The sequence below is a fragment of the Solea senegalensis genome, linkage group LG20 (genome assembly GCF_019176455.1).
Source record: "Solea senegalensis isolate Sse05_10M linkage group LG20, IFAPA_SoseM_1, whole genome shotgun sequence".
NCBI lineage: Eukaryota > Metazoa > Chordata > Actinopteri > Pleuronectiformes > Soleidae > Solea > Solea senegalensis.
Window position 1 is genome coordinate 18353700 of NC_058039.1, and position 23731 is coordinate 18377430.

The 23731-nt window shown below is 40.5% G+C and overlaps 1 protein-coding gene across 1 annotated transcript in view; it reads left to right on the plus strand.

Moving 5' to 3' along the window:
• The window catches only part of grin2da (glutamate receptor, ionotropic, N-methyl D-aspartate 2D, a), a 145466-nt gene that overhangs the window by 97816 nt on the left and 23919 nt on the right, over positions 1 to 23731 (plus strand). Inside the window, exons 10-16 of the mRNA XM_044053097.1 lie at positions 2572 to 2725; positions 8431 to 8556; positions 9878 to 9990; positions 15119 to 15235; positions 17534 to 17694; positions 21096 to 21165; positions 21745 to 21862. Of these exons, the coding sequence (XP_043909032.1) occupies positions 2572 to 2725; positions 8431 to 8556; positions 9878 to 9990; positions 15119 to 15235; positions 17534 to 17694; positions 21096 to 21165; positions 21745 to 21862 (859 nt within the window). The remainder of the gene's footprint in view (positions 1 to 2571; positions 2726 to 8430; positions 8557 to 9877; positions 9991 to 15118; positions 15236 to 17533; positions 17695 to 21095; positions 21166 to 21744; positions 21863 to 23731) is intronic.

Below are 23731 nucleotides of genomic sequence, written 5' to 3' on the forward strand. Positions count from 1 at the left end.
AAGACGATCTTGGATGTCTTTTCTTTTAAGGTCAATGGAGTCCACACTGTCTTTCTTGTGTTTATGAAAACTAGTTCAGTAGTGGGAATCAGCTGTGTTATCAAAGTCGTCAAAGGAAAGAAAGACATAAAAGGAAAGATAAACATCAAAGGCATCAAAGGACTCTTTGGCCTCACACCAATTTCACGGCTTTGATGGATTTGATGGCTTTTTGCCAGTAGGTGGCACAATCTGCTTCTAAGTTCCAGCAGGTTGTGCACTAAGTTTCTAATCACATTTTGAAGACCTCTTGTCCCTCAAAAGACGCTGAAGATGAATAGAGACATGACGGAAGTCTCCTGTGTGCTATTCCTTCTTCTTCTTCTTCTTCTTCTTCTAATAACGACCAAGTGCAAAAAGGAAAGCAACAGTTTGTTTCCGCAGTTCACAGCTCCTCAACATTGTCCTCCTTACAGTCTTCCTCTGAATCCTGACTCCATGTCTTATCCCTGTGACGTTGTTGTGCAGATCCAGGAAGCTCACAAGTAGTTAAAGAAAAAGAGGGTGTAGCTGAAGTGAAAAGCTGAATAATTGACGGTGTTGTGATTGGATTAAAGTTTAAATGAAGTCTCTGAGCTGAAAGTTTTGCCAAACTAGAGGCATTTCAAAGACGAGGGAGCTTTTGAGGAGTTGAAGATTTCTCCAAATTCGTTTGAGTGGAACACAAAAAGCTGAAGAGTTTAGAGTAAAGTTTAAAGTGAAGTCTCCAGCTGAATGTTTGCCGAAAGTAGAAGCTTTTCAAAGAAGGATCCCAACACAGATGTTTACAGGAGCTGAAAAGCCACAGCCGTCATGTCGAGAATAAACTGAACCTTTTTATGTTTGAACACTTTCTGTTGCTGAAAGGATGAAGGAGGAGAACCGTGAAAAGTACAAATACTGTAATCTCAACTATATTACTTCTTCAATTTAAGTACATTTTATATGAAAAAATAACTTTTGATACTTAAGTACAGTAAATTTCATAAACTTCATGAAGAATTTCTACTTTTAGATAATATTATAGAAAAGTGAGTTCTACTTCTAAATCTGGTAGCTTTTAGGTACTTTATACAAGACTGTAATATATATAATTCTATAATTCCTGCTGAAACTTGGTCAGACCGCAGTTTTCAGGAGTTTTCGTGTGTGACAGCGCCAACAAAAGTCTTATCAGAAACTAAGGTGAAAGTAAAAGATGATGATTTAAAAAGAAACAAAAAACATTTGTTACTCTGTGACAGCAGCCTGAACGACACTTGAATTAAAAGTGAATGAAAATGTGAACCTTCGATTCAGCCTTTGTTTACTCTGAGAATTTATTCCAAACACTTTTTCTTTCTCTATTTGTGTGTGTGTGTGTCTGTACCAGAGCACCATCAGTTTTCATTCATTTTAGTTTTGTGGGTTTTTTCCTCTCAGCTTTTGTTGCGTTTACAAAAGAAGGGCCGTTTGATTCCAGGGCTCCTGTGAAATCGTCTTTATCCTGCATCAAATCCTTTAAAACGCGTCTCGGGCGACGCAGGATTGGATCCGATGGAAGAAGACGAGAGGAAACACGGAGTGAGGCTGTCGCAGAGATTAGAGAGAGGAAGAAAGTGTCAGAGACATGGTGTGGGTGTGTGTGTGTGTGTGTGTGTGTGTGTGTGTGTGTGTGTGTGTGTGTGTGTGTGTGAGACACTGCTGTGTCCAGTAGTAAAACCCATTAACGACATGGATTCAGGCAGCGGTTCCGAATGATCGCAGTATGTGAACACGTGTGTTTGGTTATTTCACTTCAGTTTTAGTCGACGATATCTTTGGAACACGTTCACGTCTTAATCTCACTGTTGCACAGACTTTTCCAACAGGAAATTGAGGTTTATAAACCACTCACTCTCCCACACCAAAGCCCAGAGATAAATCAGTGATTTTAACATCACACACACACACACACACACACACACACACACACACACACACACTGCTGCCTCCATCCCTAAGTTCTAATGTCTTATTTTTTAGTTTTGGCTTGTAAACGGGAAAAGTCTGTGTAACAGTGAGCTAAAGACGGGAACATGTTCTCCACATCAGTTTATAGTGATTACCTCCTTTAGTATTGATCACTCTCAGTCACGTTGCCACCTGCTGTCAGCTCCATCTGCTGCTTTCTTCAAAGTCACAGTTTAAATCTCCTTGTCCTCACACTGTGAAAAAAGGTCTGTGACTTTAACAGTGTAATTGTCGGCGTCTCAGATGTGTGGAACCGCAGAGACTCTGGTCTTTCTCCAGGCCAGGACTCAGACTAATGAACCCGTGGTCCAGAGCCAGAACCTTCTCACCTCCACGTCCCTCAGCTCCACTCACACAACCTGTTTCCTGCCAAGTGGAACAAGAGCGAGCTGTGATCCTCCTCGCTCCTTCGCCCTCTGACCACCTGGGCCTCATTTACAGACTGAGAACGAAGAAGAAGAAGAAGAAGAAGAAGAGGCCACACTGAGAAGATGTTCTGGCTGTTTACAAGAAGAAGTTTTACACAGTTACCTCACGGTGTCCTTGTTCTTTCTCCTCCAGGTGGTTTCTCACCGCGCCGACATGGCCATCGGTTCTCTCACCATCAACGAAGAGAGGTCAGAGGTCGTGGAGTTCTCCGTGCCGTTCGTGGAGACCGGCATCAGCGTCATGGTTTCCCGTAGCAACGGCACCGTCTCGCCTTCTGCTTTCCTCGGTGAGTCGTTTTCTTTTCTTCAGTCACGTCGTTGCATTGTTTCACATTGAGAAAGAAAAAAGGTTAAAGGTTGTGAAGTCACCTGATTTTGTGTCAGTTATTTTTATTTGATTTTTATTAGAAAGAGATACTTAAAGAATTATGAATAAAAATGAAATAAAAATGATTTCAACTTAAAATCTTATATTTTATCAACTCACAAAAGTTTGTTTGAATAGTTTAATCATCTTGAACGTTAATCATACCTCCATAATTTATTCATCTGTGGATTCCTCTCTGGAAAAAAAACAAATTGTTTCGTTCATAATATTTTTGAAAACATTTTTTGAAAAATGTTGATCAGTGTTTTGTCCACAAACCAACATGGTTCAGTTCTAATGATTTCTTTCTTTCTCTGAGCAGATTTCTTTTTTTATCAACATTAATTAAAATTATGACCCAGTTTCCAGCTAAATTTGCAGCGTCATGGTTTCACAGACCGAGTTTTTATATGATCACTGATTTAATTCTAACATGCTGGCGGCGTCCAAGCTTTAAACTGTTGTGTTTCAGAAGAAGACAGAGTCTTTCTGTTGTAATGCAGCAGTAAATCCACTGTGGGTTGTGGTGAGGTCACACTGAGGACATCCAGACTTTATGAGCTGAGAGCTTTACTCGCTCTCTGCCTTCTGGACATTAAACCATGGTGTGAGACGTGAGACAGAAAGCAGCAGTTTCTTCTTTGCTGTTCTCGTCCATCAGAGACGAAGACACAGCTTCTGCTGAGTCAAACATTTGGACACCAGACAAAAGAGAGTTAAAGCAACTGTCACAGTAGAATAATTCATTATTATCATATTTATATATATACATACATATGTACATATATATAGAGTTGTCACGATACCAAAATGAGTAACCACGATACTATACCAGACAAAGTATCACGTTCCGGGTAGTATCGCAATACTGCTGCCTTTTTTTATTATTATTATTATTATTATGAACTGCAATGTATTTGTTAAGTTATAAATACTTATTAATTACTTATACTGTTGTTTGGTGCATGATAAACATATAACATATATATATATATATATATATATACATATATATATGTATATAATACATATATATATGTAAAATACAAATCTATTTGACAATAATGCTTATTTTCCAACATAATAAACCGTAGAGAACAAAATACAATAAACAGGAACTGATTCCCTGTGAAAACTATATTTTTATGTCTTTTCTATGTGCTTTATACTTTGACATCCTTTAACTCTTCATTCGTCAGCCTGTACACGGAGCATATAGCCTAATATTAGCTAATACTAACCTGGTATTCCACATATAAATGTGTGTGACGACACTGCAGGTGTTTTATGAGGTTGGACGTGTTCCCTCCTTAGGCTCCTATAGCTTGGTGGCAGCACCTGCACAGTGGAAGGCCATCGTCTATTGCTTTACCGTCTGTGCCTCGTTTAAAGCCAAAATAGTTCTTTTGGAGTTTGTTTGTTTTTTGAGCAAAGTTAGCGGCGCCACTGACGACGCCGCCGCGGCAGACTCGCCGCTCAGGCTCTGTGCTTCTGCCACGGTGAGTGTGTTGTCTCGTGTTTGTGACCGTAAGGCGTGCACGCGTCTGGGCGAGACAGAACTGTAGCTTGACGTTTGTTTTGAAACAAATTTCTATCGAAGCGGAGCTGTATTCATGGAGTTCGTTCTTGCTGGCAGAAAACACACAGCCAATCAGCTAACAGAGGGGCGGACCCAGCGTGCGGAAACAGCCTTTCATATCCCCGAACGTCACCAGTAACAAGCAAACAGCCAATCATTCAGCAGCTGTGTCGTTCGGTTGCAGTAGTTACAATGTGTGTTTGTTTACAAGGGAGTAGCATGCAGTGAGAAGACGGGAGGAGAGTAGAGGCGGCCGCTATGTAGCAACAACTGGCACCGGTGGTATAGTAATCCATGGTAGTACTGTCCTGTAGAATTTCTAGTATAGTAGGAACCGATACGACTTGGCACCGCGGGGTATCGTGGGTACCGTGCAACTCTACATATACAGTGGGTACGGAAAGTATTCAGACCCCTTTGAATGTTTCACTCTTTGTTTCATTGCAGCCATTTGCTAAAATCAAAAAAGTTCATTTTATTTCTCATTAATGTACACTCAGCATCACATCTTGACAGAAAAAAACAGAAATGTAAACATTTTTGCAAATTTATTAAAAAAGAAAAAGTGAAATATCACATGGTCATAAGTATTCAGAGCCTTTGCTCAGTATCGAGTAGAAGCTCCTTTTGATCTAGTACAGCCATGAGTCTTCTTGGGAACATTCTTCCTTGCAGATCCTCTCCAGTTCTGTCAGGTTGGATGGTGAACGTTGGTGGACAGACATTTTCAGGTCTCTCCAGAGATGCTCAATTGGGATTAGGTCAGGGCTCTGGCTTGGCCAGTCAAGAATGGTCACAGATTTGTTCTGAAGCCACTCCTTCGTTATTTTAGCTGTGTGATTAGGGTCATTGTCTTGTTGGAAGGTGAGCCTTCGGCCCAGTCTGAGGTCCTGAGCACTCTGGAAGAGGTTTCCTTCCAGGATATCTCTGTACTTGGCCTCATTCATCTTTCCTTCAATTGCAACCAGTCGTCCTGTCCCTGCAGCTGAAAAACACCCCCCATAGCATGATGCTGCAATCCCAACCATGTTTCACTGTTGGGATTGTATTGGGCAGGTGATGAGCAGAGCTTGGTTTTCTCCGCATAGACCGCTAAGAATTAACGCCAAAAAGTTCAATCTTGGTCTCATCAGACCAGAGAATCTTATTTCTCATAGTCTGGGAGTCCTTCATGTGTTTTTTGGCAAACTCTGTGCGGGCTTTCATATGTCTAGCACTGAGGAGAGGCTTCTGTGGGGCCACTCTGCCATAAAGCCTTTCTCCCATCTCCCTACTGCATCTCTGGAGCTCAGCCACAGTGATCTTTGGGTTCTTCTTCACCTCTCTCACCAAGGCTCTTCTCCCATGATTGCTCAGGACGGCCAGGTCTAGGAAGAGGTCTGATCGTCCCAAACGTCTTCCATTTAAGGATTATGGAGGCCACTGTGCTCTTAGGAACCTTGAGTGCTGCAGAAATTCTTTTGTAACCTTGGTCTGATCTGTGTCTTGGCCACAATTCTGTCTCTGAGCTCCTTGGTCGACCCCATGATTCTCATTTGCTCTGACATGCACTGTGAGCTGTAAGGTCTTATATAGACAGGTGTGTGCCTTTCTTAATCAAGTTCAATCAGTTTAATTAAACACAGCTGGACTCCAATGAAGGAGCAGAACCATCTCAAGGACAATCAGAAGAAATGGACAGCATGTGAGTTAAATATGAGTGTCACAGCAAAGGCTCTGAATACTTATGACCATGTGATGTTTTACTTTTTCTTTTTTAATAAATTAGCAATACTTTCCGTACCCACTGTATATATATGTATATACACATATATATGTACTGTATGTATATATGTATACATATATATACATATGTATATATGTATGATGCAGTGACATTAAGTATTTTTACACAAAACAACTTAAACATGTTGATTATTTTATCCTTTTATCAAAGCTCCGCCCCCAAAATCCTGAAAGTTATCTTCCTAAAGTTAAGCTGAGTATAAGAAAATTAGAATGTGTTTTTGTAAACTTTCACTTCAAGTTTCTTGTTTGGTTAGTAATGTGGTTTTTGTTTTTAACTATAGTCACAGTTTTTTTAGTTTTTCATGACTTATCTAACTTTTTTGTAAACATTTTAATGTGGATTTTGTTAGCTTTAGTTTTTGTTTTTATTAACAAAGTGGTTTTATAGTGTAGTTTGTATTTTTTATTTTTTGTCCTGTGGATTTTGGATGTTTTTTGTAACCCTTTCTGTTAATTACCGTTTTTTCCACAGTTCATCGCGACGCAAGTAATATTTTTTGTACAAAAATTTCACATGACATTTCTGTTCGTGTGTGTGCACGTCTTCTTAAAGCTCACAAACACGACACAAAATGACAGAGGGTTCAGTCTGTTTCTGTGATGTTGGCCATATCTCGGGTCAGTAAATATATTTGTTCTGTTATTATCTAATGGGATCTGCGGCAGGTTCAGGTTTGTAAATAAAATGACGTTATATTATGTTCTTTTCAAAGAATAAAACTTAATTTATGTTTTGTTTTATAATCTTAAAAAAAATCTGTATTTCATTTTTTAACATTCTATTTCATTACTTATTCTTATGAAATAAAATACATGTTTAATGTTTTATTAGTTATTATCAAACAAATACACCTTTTTTATGAGTTATTTGTGCAAGTGATCATTAGTTATTTTTATTCCAGTGTTGTGAGAGCGACACAGACGCTGTTTGTCTTTTTTACTTATTTATTTATGGATGTTGTATCAGAAGATGAAGAGATTTTTAAATGTGTGAATGAGAGAAAACACCAGCACTGACTAAGAGAATACATGCATATGAAATAAAACCCTCCTCATGTCTTAAATCCAGGCTGACGGCACTTTGAAAACAACACACAGCTGCTTCACACCCTGCAAATAAATCAAATACCCGACCTTGGCTGTTTGCGGTGCGTCGTGTAATTATTTACACACTGTTGTTCTGATTGAGCAACTGGGATGTGCAGTATTTTACAGGATTAAAGCCAACACACTGCAGCATTTCTACAAGGATGAAAAAACAAATTAAAAATGAGGAGACGCAGACACACACACACGAGTGCGTCAGTAAATCCAGGAACAGAGTTAAAGTTAATAAATGACAAACATGCACAAAATATAAAGCAACACATATTTATTACTCGATAATAATAAAGATAAGAAATCTTTGTTCTTGCTGAGTGACACTGGTCCTCACAAGGACACAAGGACAAACACACACAAAAAGTGAATGAATGAAAGTGGTGATTTGTTCAGACGCTCAGTGTGGAGGATGTTACAAGGTTTTTGAGGCAAAAACATGAAAAACACAATATTTATGCTTTGGAAAAGTTGTGTCATCTGTCAGATTAGAGGGAAACCACTGAGGGAAGGATAATCTGTGAATTGGTCATTTAAAGTTACCTTCAGTGATGGTGTATTCTGTGGAAATGTTTGTTTTTTCTTGTTTTAACACGTCCAAATAAAAAGAAACATTTTTAAGCACATGGATTCTGCAGGAAGTTGTTTGATGGAGATGATGAAAAATGCTTTTATTAAAAGTATAGTTCAGGTTCTTATATCATCTTTATCTCACAGTCTGTCAGTCCAGAGAGAATATCAGTGATTTTAGCTGCGGGGACACAGGAGCTGCTGGTCCTCTGCTGCCTCGTGTGGTCACTTTGAGTCACTGAGATAAATCTGAGCATAGAACTTTAAATTCACTAAAATAAGACATTAGAACTTAGTGATGGAGGCAGCAGTGGATGAACAACTCCTGAGTGTGTGATGTTGAACCTCTATGAGGTTTGGTGTGGGAGAGTGCGTGGTTCACAAACTTCAGTTTCCTGTTGGTAAAGTCTGTGTAACAGTGAGATAAAGACATCGTAGACTTAAACGGATGTAGGTTTTATTGGGTGAGTGTTTTGTTTGTTAAACGGTCAAAGCAAGAAATATTCATCAAGTTACACATGAAGTTTTCTCTGCCGCCGTGGTTCTTTTGACCTGATGTTTGTGTGTGTTGTGTCTGTGTTGTGTTGCAGAACCGTACAGCCCGGCCGTGTGGGTGATGATGTTTGTCATGTGCCTGTCGGTGGTGGCTGTCACCGTCTTCATCTTTGAGTTCTTCAGCCCTGTGGGATACAACCGCAGCCTGCAGAGCGCCAAGAGTAAGAGCAACAAAAAACTCATCCGCCGCTCCGCACGCCGCTCACGCTCCTTATGTCGTCACTTATGCAAAACGAGAGGGGGCTGATTTGAAGAAGGACGATTTGCTCAAATTATGGAAATTGTCCTCTTTTTTATTCTCTCTCTCTCTCTCTTCTCACCGCACACGAGTCAAAACAATCATTCCACACCTACGATCAGGCTCATTTGTTTTTAATGACTCAAACACTGATGTCGGTGGTTGATTTGGCGTCTCTGTTCCTTTTGCAAAACCACTTACAACTGTTATATTGCTTTCTAATAAGTGTAATTATCGGGATTTTAGAGGAACAGGTTGACGTCTGTTGGTGGCTTCATGCTTTAAACCTGTCACCAGGATCATTTGTGGCTTCGTTATGTTTCAGAATAACCACAGATATGTTGTGATCATGTCTTTTCCTAATGTTAAGTCTATGATATCTTTAAAATATTTTTCTGCCATGTTATCTTGTCATTACACAGACTTTTCCAACAGGAAAGTGAAGTTTTAAACCACTCACTCTCCCACACCAAACCTCATAGAGAAAATCAGTGATTTTAACATCACACACACAGGAGTTGTTGATCCACTGCTGCCTCCATCACTAAGTTCTAATTTCTTATTTGATGAATTCGGCATTTAAAGTTCTTTGCTCAGATTTAGCTCAGTGACACAAGTTGACCACACGAGGCAGCAGTGGACCAGCAGCTCCTGTGTCCCTGTGAGCTAAAAGCACTGATTTTCTCTATGGGCTTTGGTGTGGGAGAGTGAGTGGTTTATGAACGTCAGTTTCCTGTTGGAAAAGTCTGTGTAACAGTGAGATAAAGACGTGAACGGCGACTTACACTGATGTAGATTTTATCGGGTGAGGGTTTTGTTTGTTGGCTTCTTTCCCGTGTTTTTGCTGGAGTCCACGTTTTTCTACGCCAAGTTCTCGGTGCCAGTGGCTGAAGCAGCACAGTCAGCACTGACTCTGTGTTACTACTCACTTCAACAACACCTGAATGTCTGTGGCTCTGGTCACAAAGTCAGGTCCATAATGAAGTGAAGTGGTTTTTCTCACTTCGCTGTGGAACAAGTGGACGAGTCTGCACAAATCCCAGACCTCGGCCTCATCCAGCACCTGTGTGTGAAATGAAACACCTAATGTGAGCCAGACCTCTGCACCTCACGTTAGTGTGAGATTACAAAGGTTTGACATCAGAAGAGCAGAGGCTAAAACCTCCACTGTCACACCATAGTGCTGTAAACTGAATTTATTTAAGAAGAAATGTAATAAATCTCTGTTTCTCTTTGTCTCTCAGAGTCAGGCGGGTCCAAGTTCACCATCGGGAAGTCGGTGTGGCTGTTGTGGGCGCTCGTCTTCAACAATTCTGTGCCTGTGGAGAATCCTCGAGGAACCACCAGCAAAATCATGGTAAACACGAGACCTCACACAGCAGCTGACTGACAGACAGAGAGCATGTAGAGGAACGACTGCAGGAGCAGCAGCAAAGATTCTGTCTGCAGTGCAGACGTTCTTCCATCGATCTCTGGAAGTCCTTCACAACATCTGCGTGCAGTCGGGGATAAAATAGTGTCTATAATTAGACGGAGATTTTTTTTTAACCATAAACTTAAAGAGTTCTTGTGACAGATGATGATGACAAAACACTTCAAATATTTCCTGAAGCAATGCAACTGTTAGCAGCTGTTCCCTGAATCTAAATGTGACTTTAATCTCTTAAATATCTTTTTAATGACATTTGGGGAAAAAAAACAATCAGCGTGTTTAAAAAACAAATACTTGCGTCCATTATTTTAAAGAAACTAATCATGAGATTAACTGATGACAACTGCCCTAACACCGGACAATTTACTATTGTGATTTTTCAGATATTTATCACATGAACACTGTTTTTGACTGCACTTTATTAGCTTTTAAATATAATTTCAATGGTTCAATTAATCAACGCTGCTCCATCATCAACTTTATCTAACTCTATCATGTCTGTTGTTTTTTTAGTGTTTTTAAACCCACGAACACGAGCACACGTGTAATCAGGTTAAAAAACAAACTGAAGCTGTGAGACGGTGTAATCACTTTGAGAGTGTGTTAGTCACTTGTTACGCGGCGGTCGGTCTCTCTAACACCCGCTGCTTTTCCCTCTGCACTCACGTGAAAAGACAAACAAGCTTCTCCAAACCCAGCAGAAGTAAAAGAAAGAAAGAAAATCATTTCTCTGACTGCAAGTTTCACAACAACTACAATCATCTCAACAGCTCATTAGCTGCTCAAAGGTTTCTAAACGGCTCATCGGGGAGAAACGGGGGCTGATTGTTATTCCCTGTGTTTCCTTTGTTAATGCGCTCGTTTTTGGTCAGACTGTAGGTTTTGTATTTGTCGGCTGTGACATTTGAAGCTAACATCACCTGTTTTTAGATAGAGAGAAATAAACTGTACATACACACAGAGACGCTATCAGCTTCACAATCTTATTTTTCTGTAGTTTTTAAATCTTGAAGTGGACAAATGTCACTTAACAGCAAACAGTAGACAAGTTTACGAGGCTAACTAGTTTGTAAGTGAGTCTATGCTAACATTACGACCTACTCTGGTGTTGACGGGGACATAGTGTTAGTTTAATAGCATAGCGTTAGCTCATCACATCATCTGTTTCACTCACAGAATCACAGGCGAAGTTTTTTTAAATTAAACTGAAACAAATTGTGTTAGCTTCATGCTAGCAACACAACATATGCTATATGAACTTCATTTCACTTTGCAGCAAACCTGGTTTTAAAAGTTTAAATCAATACTAAAGAAAGTGCCCTATGTTAGCTCGCTAGCTAACATAATGACAACTTCATTATTGATGGGGACGCAATGTTAGCATCGTAGCTTCGTCGCTCATCTCACTGGATCGCAGGCAACCCAGTTCTTGAATCTGATTTTTTCTTACCACATTGCATGTCGTGTCATGTCATTTTGGCATCTTTAGCATGAGAAGAAGCTCTGTAAATGCTACATAAAACACATAAACAAACGTGAAGCGTTTCATAAAAATCATCCACAACTCTCACAAGCAAATCTCATCTGAACGTGTGGACGACTTAAGCTTCATGCTAACAACAGCAGTCCCCTGGTGGGCATAGATGGTACTGCATGTTGGTCTTAAAAGGCCATTGACCTCTTTATTTACCTATAAAAACAGATTAGTGGACTATAGTTTTGATTATCCCTCGTTCTTAATTAGAGTTATGATTAAATGTTTTGGTCTGTGAAAGATTTTAAGAGATTGTACAACTATATTTATTTTTCTCTCAAAAAATTAAAAAAAATAATCTCCCCGAAGCAAAAACAGCGTCCACTTCAAACAGCAATGAAGAAATAATGCATTTCTTTTGCCATATTTGTCACCATCACTGACAAAAACTGTTATATATGGTTCAATGAGCTAAAGGGATTTTAAAAAGAAACAGAAACACCTTCAGCTTTATTCTAAATCTGATGAATCCTCCTCACACTCACTCGCCTGCTAAGATACGCTGATCACGAGCACAGAGAATAAATACATATATTATTATATTACAGGACGCCTTTAATGTTTAATGAGATTATTCATCACATGCCTTTCATTTATTTGTCCATGCAGTATTTAACACACGTGTGCGTGTGTGAGAAGCCACTGCAGGGTCAACAGTTGCTGATCCAGCTCTCACTGATGGATCATTATGATCATAATGTGGCACATTAAAGTTTTAAAAGCTTTGACATTGGCTCACAGGAGCGGAGTTTGTCCTTCAACCTCCCTGCTGCTTTCTTTTTACTCCTCCTCCTTCATTTACACCACAGCTGAGGGGTGTGTTTATTATATATATATATATATATATATATATATATATATATATACATGTGTGTGTTTTTAATCTAATTCATTAAGGATATTATGCAAATACACTTTTTGGCATACACACAAGCACATTTCCCCCCCGCTCAGTTCTGACTGCAGGTTTAAGTTTCTAAGACTAATCCACGTCTTTCACTGCGGCTTCTTGGCTGAGTTTCAACAACACAGCAATTACAGCAGCTGCAGTGTGTGTGTGTGTGTGTGTGTGTGTGTGTGTGTGTTCATGCCAACTCCTTAAACCTGTGAAACAATCTTAATTGTGCTTTTAGTCACTTGAAGCAGTGGATTCTTTAGCTCGTATCAACACGCGTCTGTTTCTGCACCGTTTTCATCCAAATCATCAAAACACATGATTTATGCTAAAGACAAACTTTACTGACGTTACGAAAAAGGTTAGACACTTTGTTACTGTTAAACATGTTTAAAGGTGATGAAACATTTCCATGACACAAATAAAAACACATGATAACAAAAAACACGCCATGAATGTTACTAAAAAAGTTACAAAATAATTCACCCAATTGACCACAAATCATATAAAATGTGGTAATTTTACTAAAACAATGAAATAATGGTGACAAAACCATTATGAAAATGTAGCAATTTTTTTTACAAATTTATTTTACAACATTTACTAAAAAAATGTGTACTACATTTTTATAAAAATAATTTAATTTAATTTAATTTAAAATTAATTTTATACTTTTTTCAAACTAATTTTTTAATTCAAACAAAATTTGACTCATTTTTTTACAAGAATTGTACAATTTATACAATTCTTTATTAATTTTTTTACAAATGTTTAGATTTTTTTTACAAAAGCATCCTACTTCTATAACAAAAAATGATCTTATATATGTCTGTTTCAGCAGAATTTTCATGAAAATATTCAAAACATACAATTTATGCTCAAAACAAACAATAATATTAATAATGTGACTAAAAAGGTAATCTTACCAAAATTACAAACATTTTACAAATGGTTGCAATGATAAAAAAAGTTACTTATATTAACAAAAACATGTTACTTCTATAACAAAAAAAGTCTTAGAAAACCTGATAATTTGTGTGACAAAAATCACATTTATATAAAATGTGCTTGTATACACACACACACACACACGCTGACGTAAACAGCCGCTGATGATTGTCCACCTCTCACCTTCTCTTCCCGTGCGTCTGTCACACCTGCAGCGTCTCTGCTGTGACCCGACCGTCCATGATCCACATTAGACCAAACACAGAGTGACCCTCGGGCGAGTCAGCGTTGTCGGCACCATCATCATCAGCAGCACATCTCATCTCATCTGTGTGCAGACATAACATCATTTATCATTTATTTATCAGGCGTCACACACCAGTGTGTGTGTGTGTGTGTGTCACATCATTACCTGCAGGTTCAGCTCAGCACAGAGTCAGTCATTAAGTTGTTACCTGTTGCACAGAGGACGCAAACTAGCTGATTATTAAAAAAACACAGACGGAGACAAACAGTCGTTATTATGAGAGACACTAGGTGGAGACGGGAGGACACAGGAGGACACAGCAACAACAATACTTTTACTCTGGTAACAAGGACGAGGACCCTCGTAAACACTCCTCCTCTAGCATCTACTCAGTCTCTGCTCCTCCTCTAGCATCTCTTCAGTCTCTGCTCCTCCTCTAGCATCTCCTCAGTCTCTGCTCCTTCTCTAACTCCTCAGTCTCTGCTCCTCCTCTAGCATCTCTTCAGTCTCTGCTCCTCCTCTAGCATCTCCTCAGTCTCTGCTCCTCCTCTAGCATCTCTTCAGTCTCTGCTCCTCCTCTAGCATCTCCTCAGTCTCTGCTCCTCCTCTAGCATCTACTCAGTCTCTGCTCCTCCTCTAGCATCTCTTCAGTCTCTGCTCCTTCTCTCCCTCAGTCTCTGCTCCTTCTCTAACTCCTCAGTCTCTGCTCCTTCTCTAACATCTCCTCAGTCTCTGCTCCTCCTCTAGCATCTCCTCAGTCTCTGCTCCTTCTCCTCCTCAGTCTCTGCTCCTCCTAACTCAGTCTGCTCCTTCTCTAACATCTCCCAGTCTCTGCTCCTCTAGCATCTCTCAGTCTCTGCTCCTCCTCTAGCATCTCCTCAGTCTCTGCTCCTTCTCTAACTCCTCAGTCTCTGCTCCTTCTCTAACATCTCCTCAGTCTCTGCTTCTCCTCTAGCATCTCCTCAGTCTCTGCTCCTTCTCTAACTCCTCAGTCTCTGCTCTCTCCTAGCATCTCCTCAGTCTCTGCTCCTCCTCTAACATCTCCTCAGTATCTGCTCCTTCTCTAACATCTCCTCAGTCTCTGCTCCTCCTCCTAGCATCTCCTCAGTCTCTGCTCCTCCTCTAGCATCTCCTCAGTCTCTCCTCCTCTGTCTCCTCCTCACTCCTCAGTCTCTGCTCCTTCTCTAACTCCTCAGTCTCTCCTTCTCTAACATCTCCTCAGTCTCTGCTCCTTCTCTAACATCTCCTCAGACTCTGCTCCTCCTCTAACATCTCCTCCTCTGTCAGGTTCTGGTGTGGGCTTTCTTCACTAACATCTCCTCAGTCTCTGCTCCTCCTCTAACATCTCCTCCTCTGTCAGGTTCTGGGTGTTTCTTCACTAACATCTCCTCAGTCTCTGCTCCTCCTCTAACATCTCCTCCTCTGTCAGGTTCTGGTGTGGGCTTTCTTCGCTGTCATCTTCCTGGCGTCGTACACTGCAAACCTGGCTGCCTTCATGATCCAGGAGGAGTACATCGACACGGTGTCAGGGCTGTCAGATAAGAAGGTATGGGCTGGATGAATGGATGAATGATGAATGGATGGATGATGAGTGGATGGAGAGATCCAACCTTTAATGATGTTTCATTTTAAGCCTAATTAAAGCACAATTTGAACTTGAGCAGCTCTGCTCTCTTAATGTGATGTAAATACAGATTTTAGCCACCTAACTAAATACTCACCAAGTAAATTTTACATCAGTTTGAGTCTACGATATCTTTATAGCATGTTCACATCTTTATCTCACTGTTACTTTTACAACAGGAAACTGACGTGTGTAAACCACTCACTCTCCCACACCAGAAAACATCACACACACAGGAGTTGTTGATCCACTGCTGCCTCCATCACTAAGTTCAAATGTCTTATTTTGTCACTTTGGCTTTTAAAATCTGTCATTCAGATTAACCTCAGTGACACAAAGTGACCACACGAGGCAGCAGAGGACCAGCAGCTCCTGTGTCCCCACCAGCTGTTGGAAAATTCTGTCTCACAGTGAGATAAAGACGTGAACATTCAGATGTCGTGGATTTAAACTGACATAGGTTTTAGTTGAGTATTTTGTGAAGTATCCCTTTAGTCACCTGGAGATGAGGCTCTCGATCCTCTCTTTAATTTTCTCCACAGAAACAGATTGGACAGTAAATAGGGGACAGTAAATGAGGTTGTCACAGGTTGTTTCTTGAAAAGCCGGAGGAAAATTTGAGAAAAGGCTGACAAAAAAGTGAAATACTAGTGTCATCTTTTCATCTCTTATTTCTGAGCTTTTAAAAAATCTCTTTTATCCTGATTTCATCCCACCTACGATCTTCACATCATCAATGAAAGCATTCACAGCTCAGACCTCCTCATGCATTCATATCAAGCAGATGCAATTACTGTAACAGCGTTTTCATTAGCAGCTCTACATTAGCAGCTCTACATTAGCATCTTTACATTAGCAGCTCTCCATTAGCAGCTCTACATTAGCATCTTTACTTTAGCAATAAAAAACAATAAGGAAAAGTATCGAAGGATTAAAAACGTTAGATTTAAAAGAGAGAAAACTGACTTTTGTCACTTTTATCTTCTTTGACAAACAGAAGTTTCTCTGTTATCATCATCATCTCATCTGTGGTGTTCCACAGGGCTCTATCCTCGGCCCAGCTCTCTTTTCTTTGTCCATGCTTCTTTCAGGGACGACAGTTAAAGGTGACATAGAATGCTTGTATCATAGCTGCAAACGAGCCGATCAAAATATCTCCTCACTGATGCTCTCGTCAGCCGTGCTGTTTCAGACCAAAACCACACCCCTAGAACGTGGACTGTGTTGTGATTGGCCAGCCAACGAGAGCTTTCCCACTGTCCTGCGATTGGCCAGGTACCTGGAAGTGACGTAATAGATAGGCCAGCTCTCAGATACACAGCTCCCCCTCTGGCACGGTGGATGCTCTGCATCTCAGCAGCTACAACGAGAGTAGTTCTTCTTCTTCTGCGGTTGAATGTACGCAACCGGATGTGCCCGGACTAGTGCCTGCACCAGGAGGCGCTACGGTGGTGAGAGGAGGGGTGAGGATTTTTGATGACGACATCAAATTAAGGAAGTGCCGATCCGCTTCGCAGAGCCCAGGAAAACAATACAACACTATTTTCTCAGCAGTGGCTGAACTGTTTGTTCTGAAACTTTAGGGTTTCATAAACGAGGTAATGACGCAGATACACACACACAAACGCAGCGTTAATTAGAGCTTCTTGTCTATGTGGGCTTTAATCTTTTCATTGTTGTGCGGAGGACTTCTGATCCATCCATCTTTTTTCAACCTGGCCTTTTAGCCAAAATAAAAGCCTTTCTTCACTGTGAAGATCTGGAACTTTTATTAGCTCCAGGCTGGACTTCTGTAACACACTTTGATCCAATCCAACTTTATTTGTAAAGAACTTTAAAACAAGCACAGTGAACCAAAGTGATGTACAGAAAAATAAATAAAAGACACAGAATCTCACAAGACAACTCCAATAAATTAAAGAGATAAAAACGTGGATAAAAACAGATCAGATAAAATAAATAAAACCGTAAAATAAAATAGAAAATAACATCAACAACTTAAACCGTGTCAAAGGACAATGAAGAGAGATTTAAAAACAGACAAAGAAGAGAAGGCAGATCATTAAAAGAGATGAAAGTATGATCATTCTTTGTGACATCTTCATCTTACCTAAATCTAATGTGAACACACTTAAAGTATAAACACATCTTCTCTCCTCCTCGCATCCTTCCCTCGCTCTAACCTCCTGCCACCTCATCTCTTCTTCTCTCCTCCCTCAGTTCCAGCAGCCGACAGAGCAGTACCCGCCGCTGCGCTTCGGCACGGTGCCCAACGGCAGCACCGAGGAGAACATCCGCTCCAACTACCCCAACATGCACCAGTACATGATCCGCAATAACCAGAAGGGCGTGGAGGAGGCCATCGACAACCTGAAGACTGGGTGAGGAGAGGATTCTTTTCAAGAATTAAGCTTTTAACAGAAGAGTAAGGAGCTTAAAGGATAAAATAAGAGTGGAATAATTAAACTGCTGAATGGTTTTACAGCATGTTATTGTTGCCTTTAAGGACTTTTTGATATTCTACGAGGTAAAGGACATCACACATTCACTGTCCTGCTATTCACGTTTTAAATGTTTTCAAGAAAAGTGAAACTATCTTGTGACCTTTTGAATAAGATTGAACATTTCTATTAAAAAAAAAAAAAAGCCTCGAAACTTATTTCAATATGAATTATTTCATTCAGAAAATGTTTCCTAAATGTCAAAATGACGCAGATCTGAAGATCTTAAGAACACATTCTTTCTCAACCCCACCTCCTGATCTCACCACTCTACCAACCACACATTCAGCTCCTTCTCTATCCTCTTTCTCCCCTCTATCTCAGGATCAAGTTCTTTCCCTAATAACCTCTGCCCGCCCCACCTCCTGCCCCCTTGACCCTATCCCCTCTCACCTTCTTCAGTCAATTGCTTCTGATCTTCTTCCTTTCCTCACCCACCTCACTAACACATCTCTATCATCTGGTTGCTTTCCGGACTCTCTTAAAGAGGCCAGAGTGACCCCCCTCCTTAAAAAACCCACCCTTGACCCGTCTGAAGTAAATAACTACAGACCTGTCTCTCTTCTTCCTTTTCTCTCCAAAACTCTCATCCTACCTTCACCGGAACAACCTTCTTGATCCTCTTCAGTCTGGTTTTAAAGCAGGTCACTCGACCGAAACTGCACTTCTTGCTGTCACTGAGCAACTCCACACTGCCAGGGCTGCCTCTCTCTCCTCTGTGCTCATCCTCTTGGACCTTTCTGCAGCGTTTGACACAGTTAACCACCAGATCCTTACTTCCTCCCTTCAAGAACTAGGTGTCTCAGGCTCTGCACTTACCCTACTCTCGTCCTATCTTCAAAACCGTGCTTACAGAGTAACCTGGAGAGGATCTGTGTCGGAACCCTGTCCTCTAGCTACTGGGGTCCCTCGGGGTTCTGTCTTGGGCCCTCTCCTCTTCTCTCTATACACCAACTCTCTTGGTTCTGTTATTCTCTCTCATGGTTTTTCCTATCACAGCTACGCCGATGACACCCAACTCATTCTCTCTTTTCCCAGCTCCGACACACAGGTAGCAGAACGGATCGCCGCTTGTCTGACTGACATCTCTCAGTGGATGTCTGACCATCACCTGAAACTCAATCTCGACAAGACTGAGTTTCCTTTTCTCTCCCACCACAGACCTAACCATCACCCTCGACAACTCTGTGGTAACTCCTTCTCATACTGAAGGAACCTGGGTGTGACACTTGACGACCATCTCTCCCTCACTGCCAACATTGCTGCAACAGCTCGATCTTGCAGATACATGTTGCACAACATCAGAAGGATACGGCCTCTTCTAACCCAGAAGGCGGCACAGGTTCTGGTCCAGGCTCTTGTCATCTCACGCTTGGATTACTGCACCTCCCTCCTGGCTGGTCTCCCTGTGTGTGCCATACGACCTCTGCAACTCATCCAGAATGCGGCAGCTCGACTGGTCTTCAACTTACCAAAGTTCTCCCACACTACACCGCTCCTCCGCTCCCTTCACTGGCTTCCTGTAGCTGCTCGCATCCGCTTCAAGACTCTAGTGCTTGTGTTCCATGCTACAAACGGATCCTGTCCAGCCTACATCCAGGACATGATCAAAACCTACACCCCAGCCCGCCCACTTCGATCTGCATCAGCAAACCGGCTCGCTGCCCCCTCACTGAGAGGATCGCAGAGGCATTCACTGAACTCGAGACTGTTCACTGTCCTCGCTCCCAAATGGTGGAACAAGCTCCCCATCGACATCCGAACAGTGGAAAGCCTCCACATCTTCCGCCGCCGACTAAAAACACATTTCTTCAAACTCTACCTCGACTAAGACAACGACAACGACGACGACAAAATATAAAAAAAAAATTTAAAAAACCCCCCAAAAAAAACGTATACATCGCACTTATGACTCGCACTTCATAGTTTGGTTTACTTGAAGCTCTAAATGCACTTATTGTAAGTGGCTTTGGATAAAAGCGTCTGCTAAATGGCGTAATGTAATGTAACATTCATGTCTTTATCTCACTGTCAGACAGACTTTTCCAACAGGAAACTGAAGTTTGTAAACCACTCACTCTCCCACACCAAACCTCATAGAGAAAATCAGTGATTTTAGCTCATGGGGACACAGGAGCTGCTGGTCCTCTGCTGCCTCGTGTGGTCACTTTGTGTCACTTCAGTAAGTCTGAACCAAGGATTTTGAATTTAAATAATAAGACATTACAAGTTAGTGATGGAGGCAGCAGTGGATCATCAACTCCTCTGTGTGTGATGTTAAAATCACTGATTTTCTCCATGGACGTTGGTGTGGGAGAGTGAGTGATTTACAAACTTCAGTTTCCTGTTGGTAAAGTCTGTGTAACAGTGAGATAAAGACGTGAACATGTTATTAAGATACTGTAGACTTAAGTTAGTGTAGATTCTATTAGTGATTTATTAGTGTTAAGTGGATAAAATTATTTTTTCTTGTCGCAGCTTTAAAAACTAGTTCCAAACTTTTCTCTTATCTACATTTTTGTTTTACTTTATTTGAGAAAAGTATTGTTTACGACACATTTGAATTAAATGTCTCTTCTCTGCTTGCGCTCTAATCTTTGTCTCGGGAGTTTTAGCTCAGTAGAAGAAGAAGTGAGGAGTAAAAGAGCTGCAGCCGCAGTGCAGGGACAGATTCTCGTCGTGTCAGCAGCCACAGAATCTCAGGCTCCTGGTGTCGTCCACGGGGGACGTGTTTATGATTGTCCCGCAGAGAGACACTGTGTACACAGAGCAGCAGCGTGACATCCACACCAGCACATCCTGTTGGAGCAGGAGGAGGAGGAGCAGCTCTTCCTCATTTTATCACTGATGATGAAATTAAGAAAATGAATGGCGTAATTTTACACCACACCAAACTCCATAGAGAAATCAGTGATTTTCGATTGCGGGGACACAGGAGCTGCTGGTCCTCTGCTGCCTCGTGTGGTCACTTTGTGTCACTGAGGTCCATGATTGAAGGATTATAAAAGCCGAATTTTCAAAACAACACGTGAAGTTAGTGATGGAGGCAGCAGTGGATCAACGACTCCTGTGTGCTGTGATGAGAAAATCACTGATTCTCTGTGGACTTTGGTGTGGTGTTCGCTGTGTTTTTACAGATTCTCTTCTTTGCTGACGATTATCTTCTCTCTGTGTGTGATTGTTGACTAGAAGCAGAAAAGTGTCTATTTTCTGTCCCTCTGTCCTCTGGTTGCTCTGCTCAGGTGACTGATTTCCGTCCCTCTACTGTATCCCCCCCACAGGAAGCTGGACGCCTTTATTTACGACGCTGCCGTGCTGAACTACATGGCCAGGAAGGACGAGGGCTGCAAGGTAAGATGGCTGCCGGGCGAGTTCATGTTTGCTATATTATTTAAACGTGAAATACAAGTCGTAATTAAGCATTAGTTTAGTTTATTTACATTTTGAATTGAATTCTTTTTCAGTCTTTCTACACATTTAATTTCTTTTACACTTTTTTAGCAGTTGGTTTATTGCAGTCATTTTGTCTCTGTGTTGTTTTTTAAAATATAAATAGTCTCGAGAGTTATGGATCCATTCCATTTAGTTTGAAAAGAGTCAGGACCACGTAACACGGTCACTAGTATAATCACTAGTTATAAAAAACATGTGACACATTAATATTCTCCCTCGCGGCCTCGAGCGTCTTCACATTATTGTCATTTCAGGACGAAGCTGCTGCTGATTTATTTATGCTTTTGCCCTTCATATCGTTCCCATGGCAACAATCAAAAGTCCTGCCCAGTGTGTGTGTGTATGTGTGTAATAATGTCAGAGTGAAGTTGCAACAACTGCACTAATTATTATTATAATTATTACAACTTTTCCTACAATGTCCCGTAATAATAGTTTTAAAGATATTCACACGTGTGTGTGTGTGTGTGTCCTCAGGTGATGACCATCGGCTCTGGTAAAGTTTTTGCCACCACAGGTTACGGCATCGCGCTGCATAAAAACTCCCGCTGGAAACGACCTCTAGACCTCGCGCTGCTGCAGCTGGTGGGAGACGGTAAGCCAGAAAAGGGGGATGGGCTTATGGGAGTGACATAGCAGTTAAAATAAAAGAACTGCCTATGCTGCAAAGCAACGGAAAAACAGTCAAATATAGAGTAAAATAGAGATAAACTGATTAATCAGGCAAATTTTTTCCATCTTTGTGAACTCAAAATGCTGAGGATTAGATGACATCGTCTCAGGAGGCGGAGTCTCTGATTCATTCAGATGACAGATGTAAATTAACATAATAATTATTACAAATATCACAATCTACACTCATAAAAATGTATTTTTTTTCCTCCAGAATTTTAAGTAATCTTTACTTTTTTTGATGACCTTATACATTATTTTAATTAAAAATACTGTAAACAGACCGATGTTGTTTAGTAACTAGTTACAGATGTTACGTCATTTTCTAATTTTATTAGTGTCATTGTTTAACTGTTATGTTTTATCAGAGGTAGGAAATCTGCACCATCCAGAGAAAATATTCAACCTTTAGTGTAAAACACATAAATAAACAGAAAAGAGTTTAAAAACACTTCAAATAAACATGAAATATACAGAAAATTGTTTAAAAACACTTCAACGACTTCAACCAACACAAACACCTCGCACATAAAAGGGAGAAAGAAACAGAAGAGAGAGAAGAGGGAAGCGTGTGGACACACCTCCGGGAAATGAACTTCCTTTTCTATTCCACGCTCTCTGTTTTTGGTTCAGATGACCTCTGGACTCTTCGGGGACGTTGGATGTTGATTTTTCAGAGCTGCTGATTCTTCTGCAGTGTAGGTTTTAATGCACAGTTTAGTTCCAGCAGCGAGTCGTTTGGGATCATTGTGTTGCAGAACACTCGTTGTGTTCACACATTACAGTTTTTCTGCTTTTATCAGGTTCTTTTATTAGTGTTAGACGGATAAAGTCAGTCTGAAATCATAGCTGCACAAGTAAAAATTTATTTTTGCCACTTAATAAACACCCCCCCCCCATAAAATCTCCACCAGTTTAAGTCGACAATGCCTCAAGAATATTGTTTTCCCTCTTTATCTCACTGTCTGTCAGCCTTTTGTGACTGAATTTCTAAACCAAAACTCTCAGGGACACAGGAGCTGCTGGTCCTCTGCTGCCTCGTGTGGTCACTTTGTGTCGCTGAAATCTGAATGAACAATTTCAAAAGCCAAATTCACTAAAATAAGACATTAGAACTTAGTGATGGAGGCAGCAGTGGATCAACAACTCCTGTGTGTGTGATGTTAAAATCACTGATTTTCTCTCTGAGGTTTGGTGTGGGAGAGTGAGTGGTTTACAAACTCCAGTTTACACAAGGAAACGTCTGTGTAACAGTGAGATATGTTCTTAAGATACTCACCATCTACTACTGTCAAAACTTTGCTGTAAAAAGACGAATATTTTGGGATGTTTTCTTCAGGGACTCACCTCATTTCCCTTCTCTCACCCTGAAAACATCGTCTGTCTCCGGGGGAACGGATTCAATCAGTCACTGTGCTTTTTTCACATCAGCTGATCATAAAGAAACTTTCAGTTTTGATTAAATGGTGAGATTTTTCTTCACAGACGGAGAAAGTGTGCAGGAAACACAGAAGCTTGTTTTATTATTTGCAAAGTACTTTAAATGTGTAAAATGTCAAATATTTCTGAAAGGAAAGTTTACACTATAGACTTAATCCACATTCAAATATTCAACAAAAATAATGAGATCTAATCTGATATTTTCTTTAAAAAGATTTATTCAAAAAACTAGATTTGATTTGCAGCTACAGAAAAAAAACATGTTACAGTTTAGTTTTTATTTTAGTCACTAAAACAATGTCTTTATTTAAAGGTGACATAGAATGCTTATATCACACATATATGTTAGTTA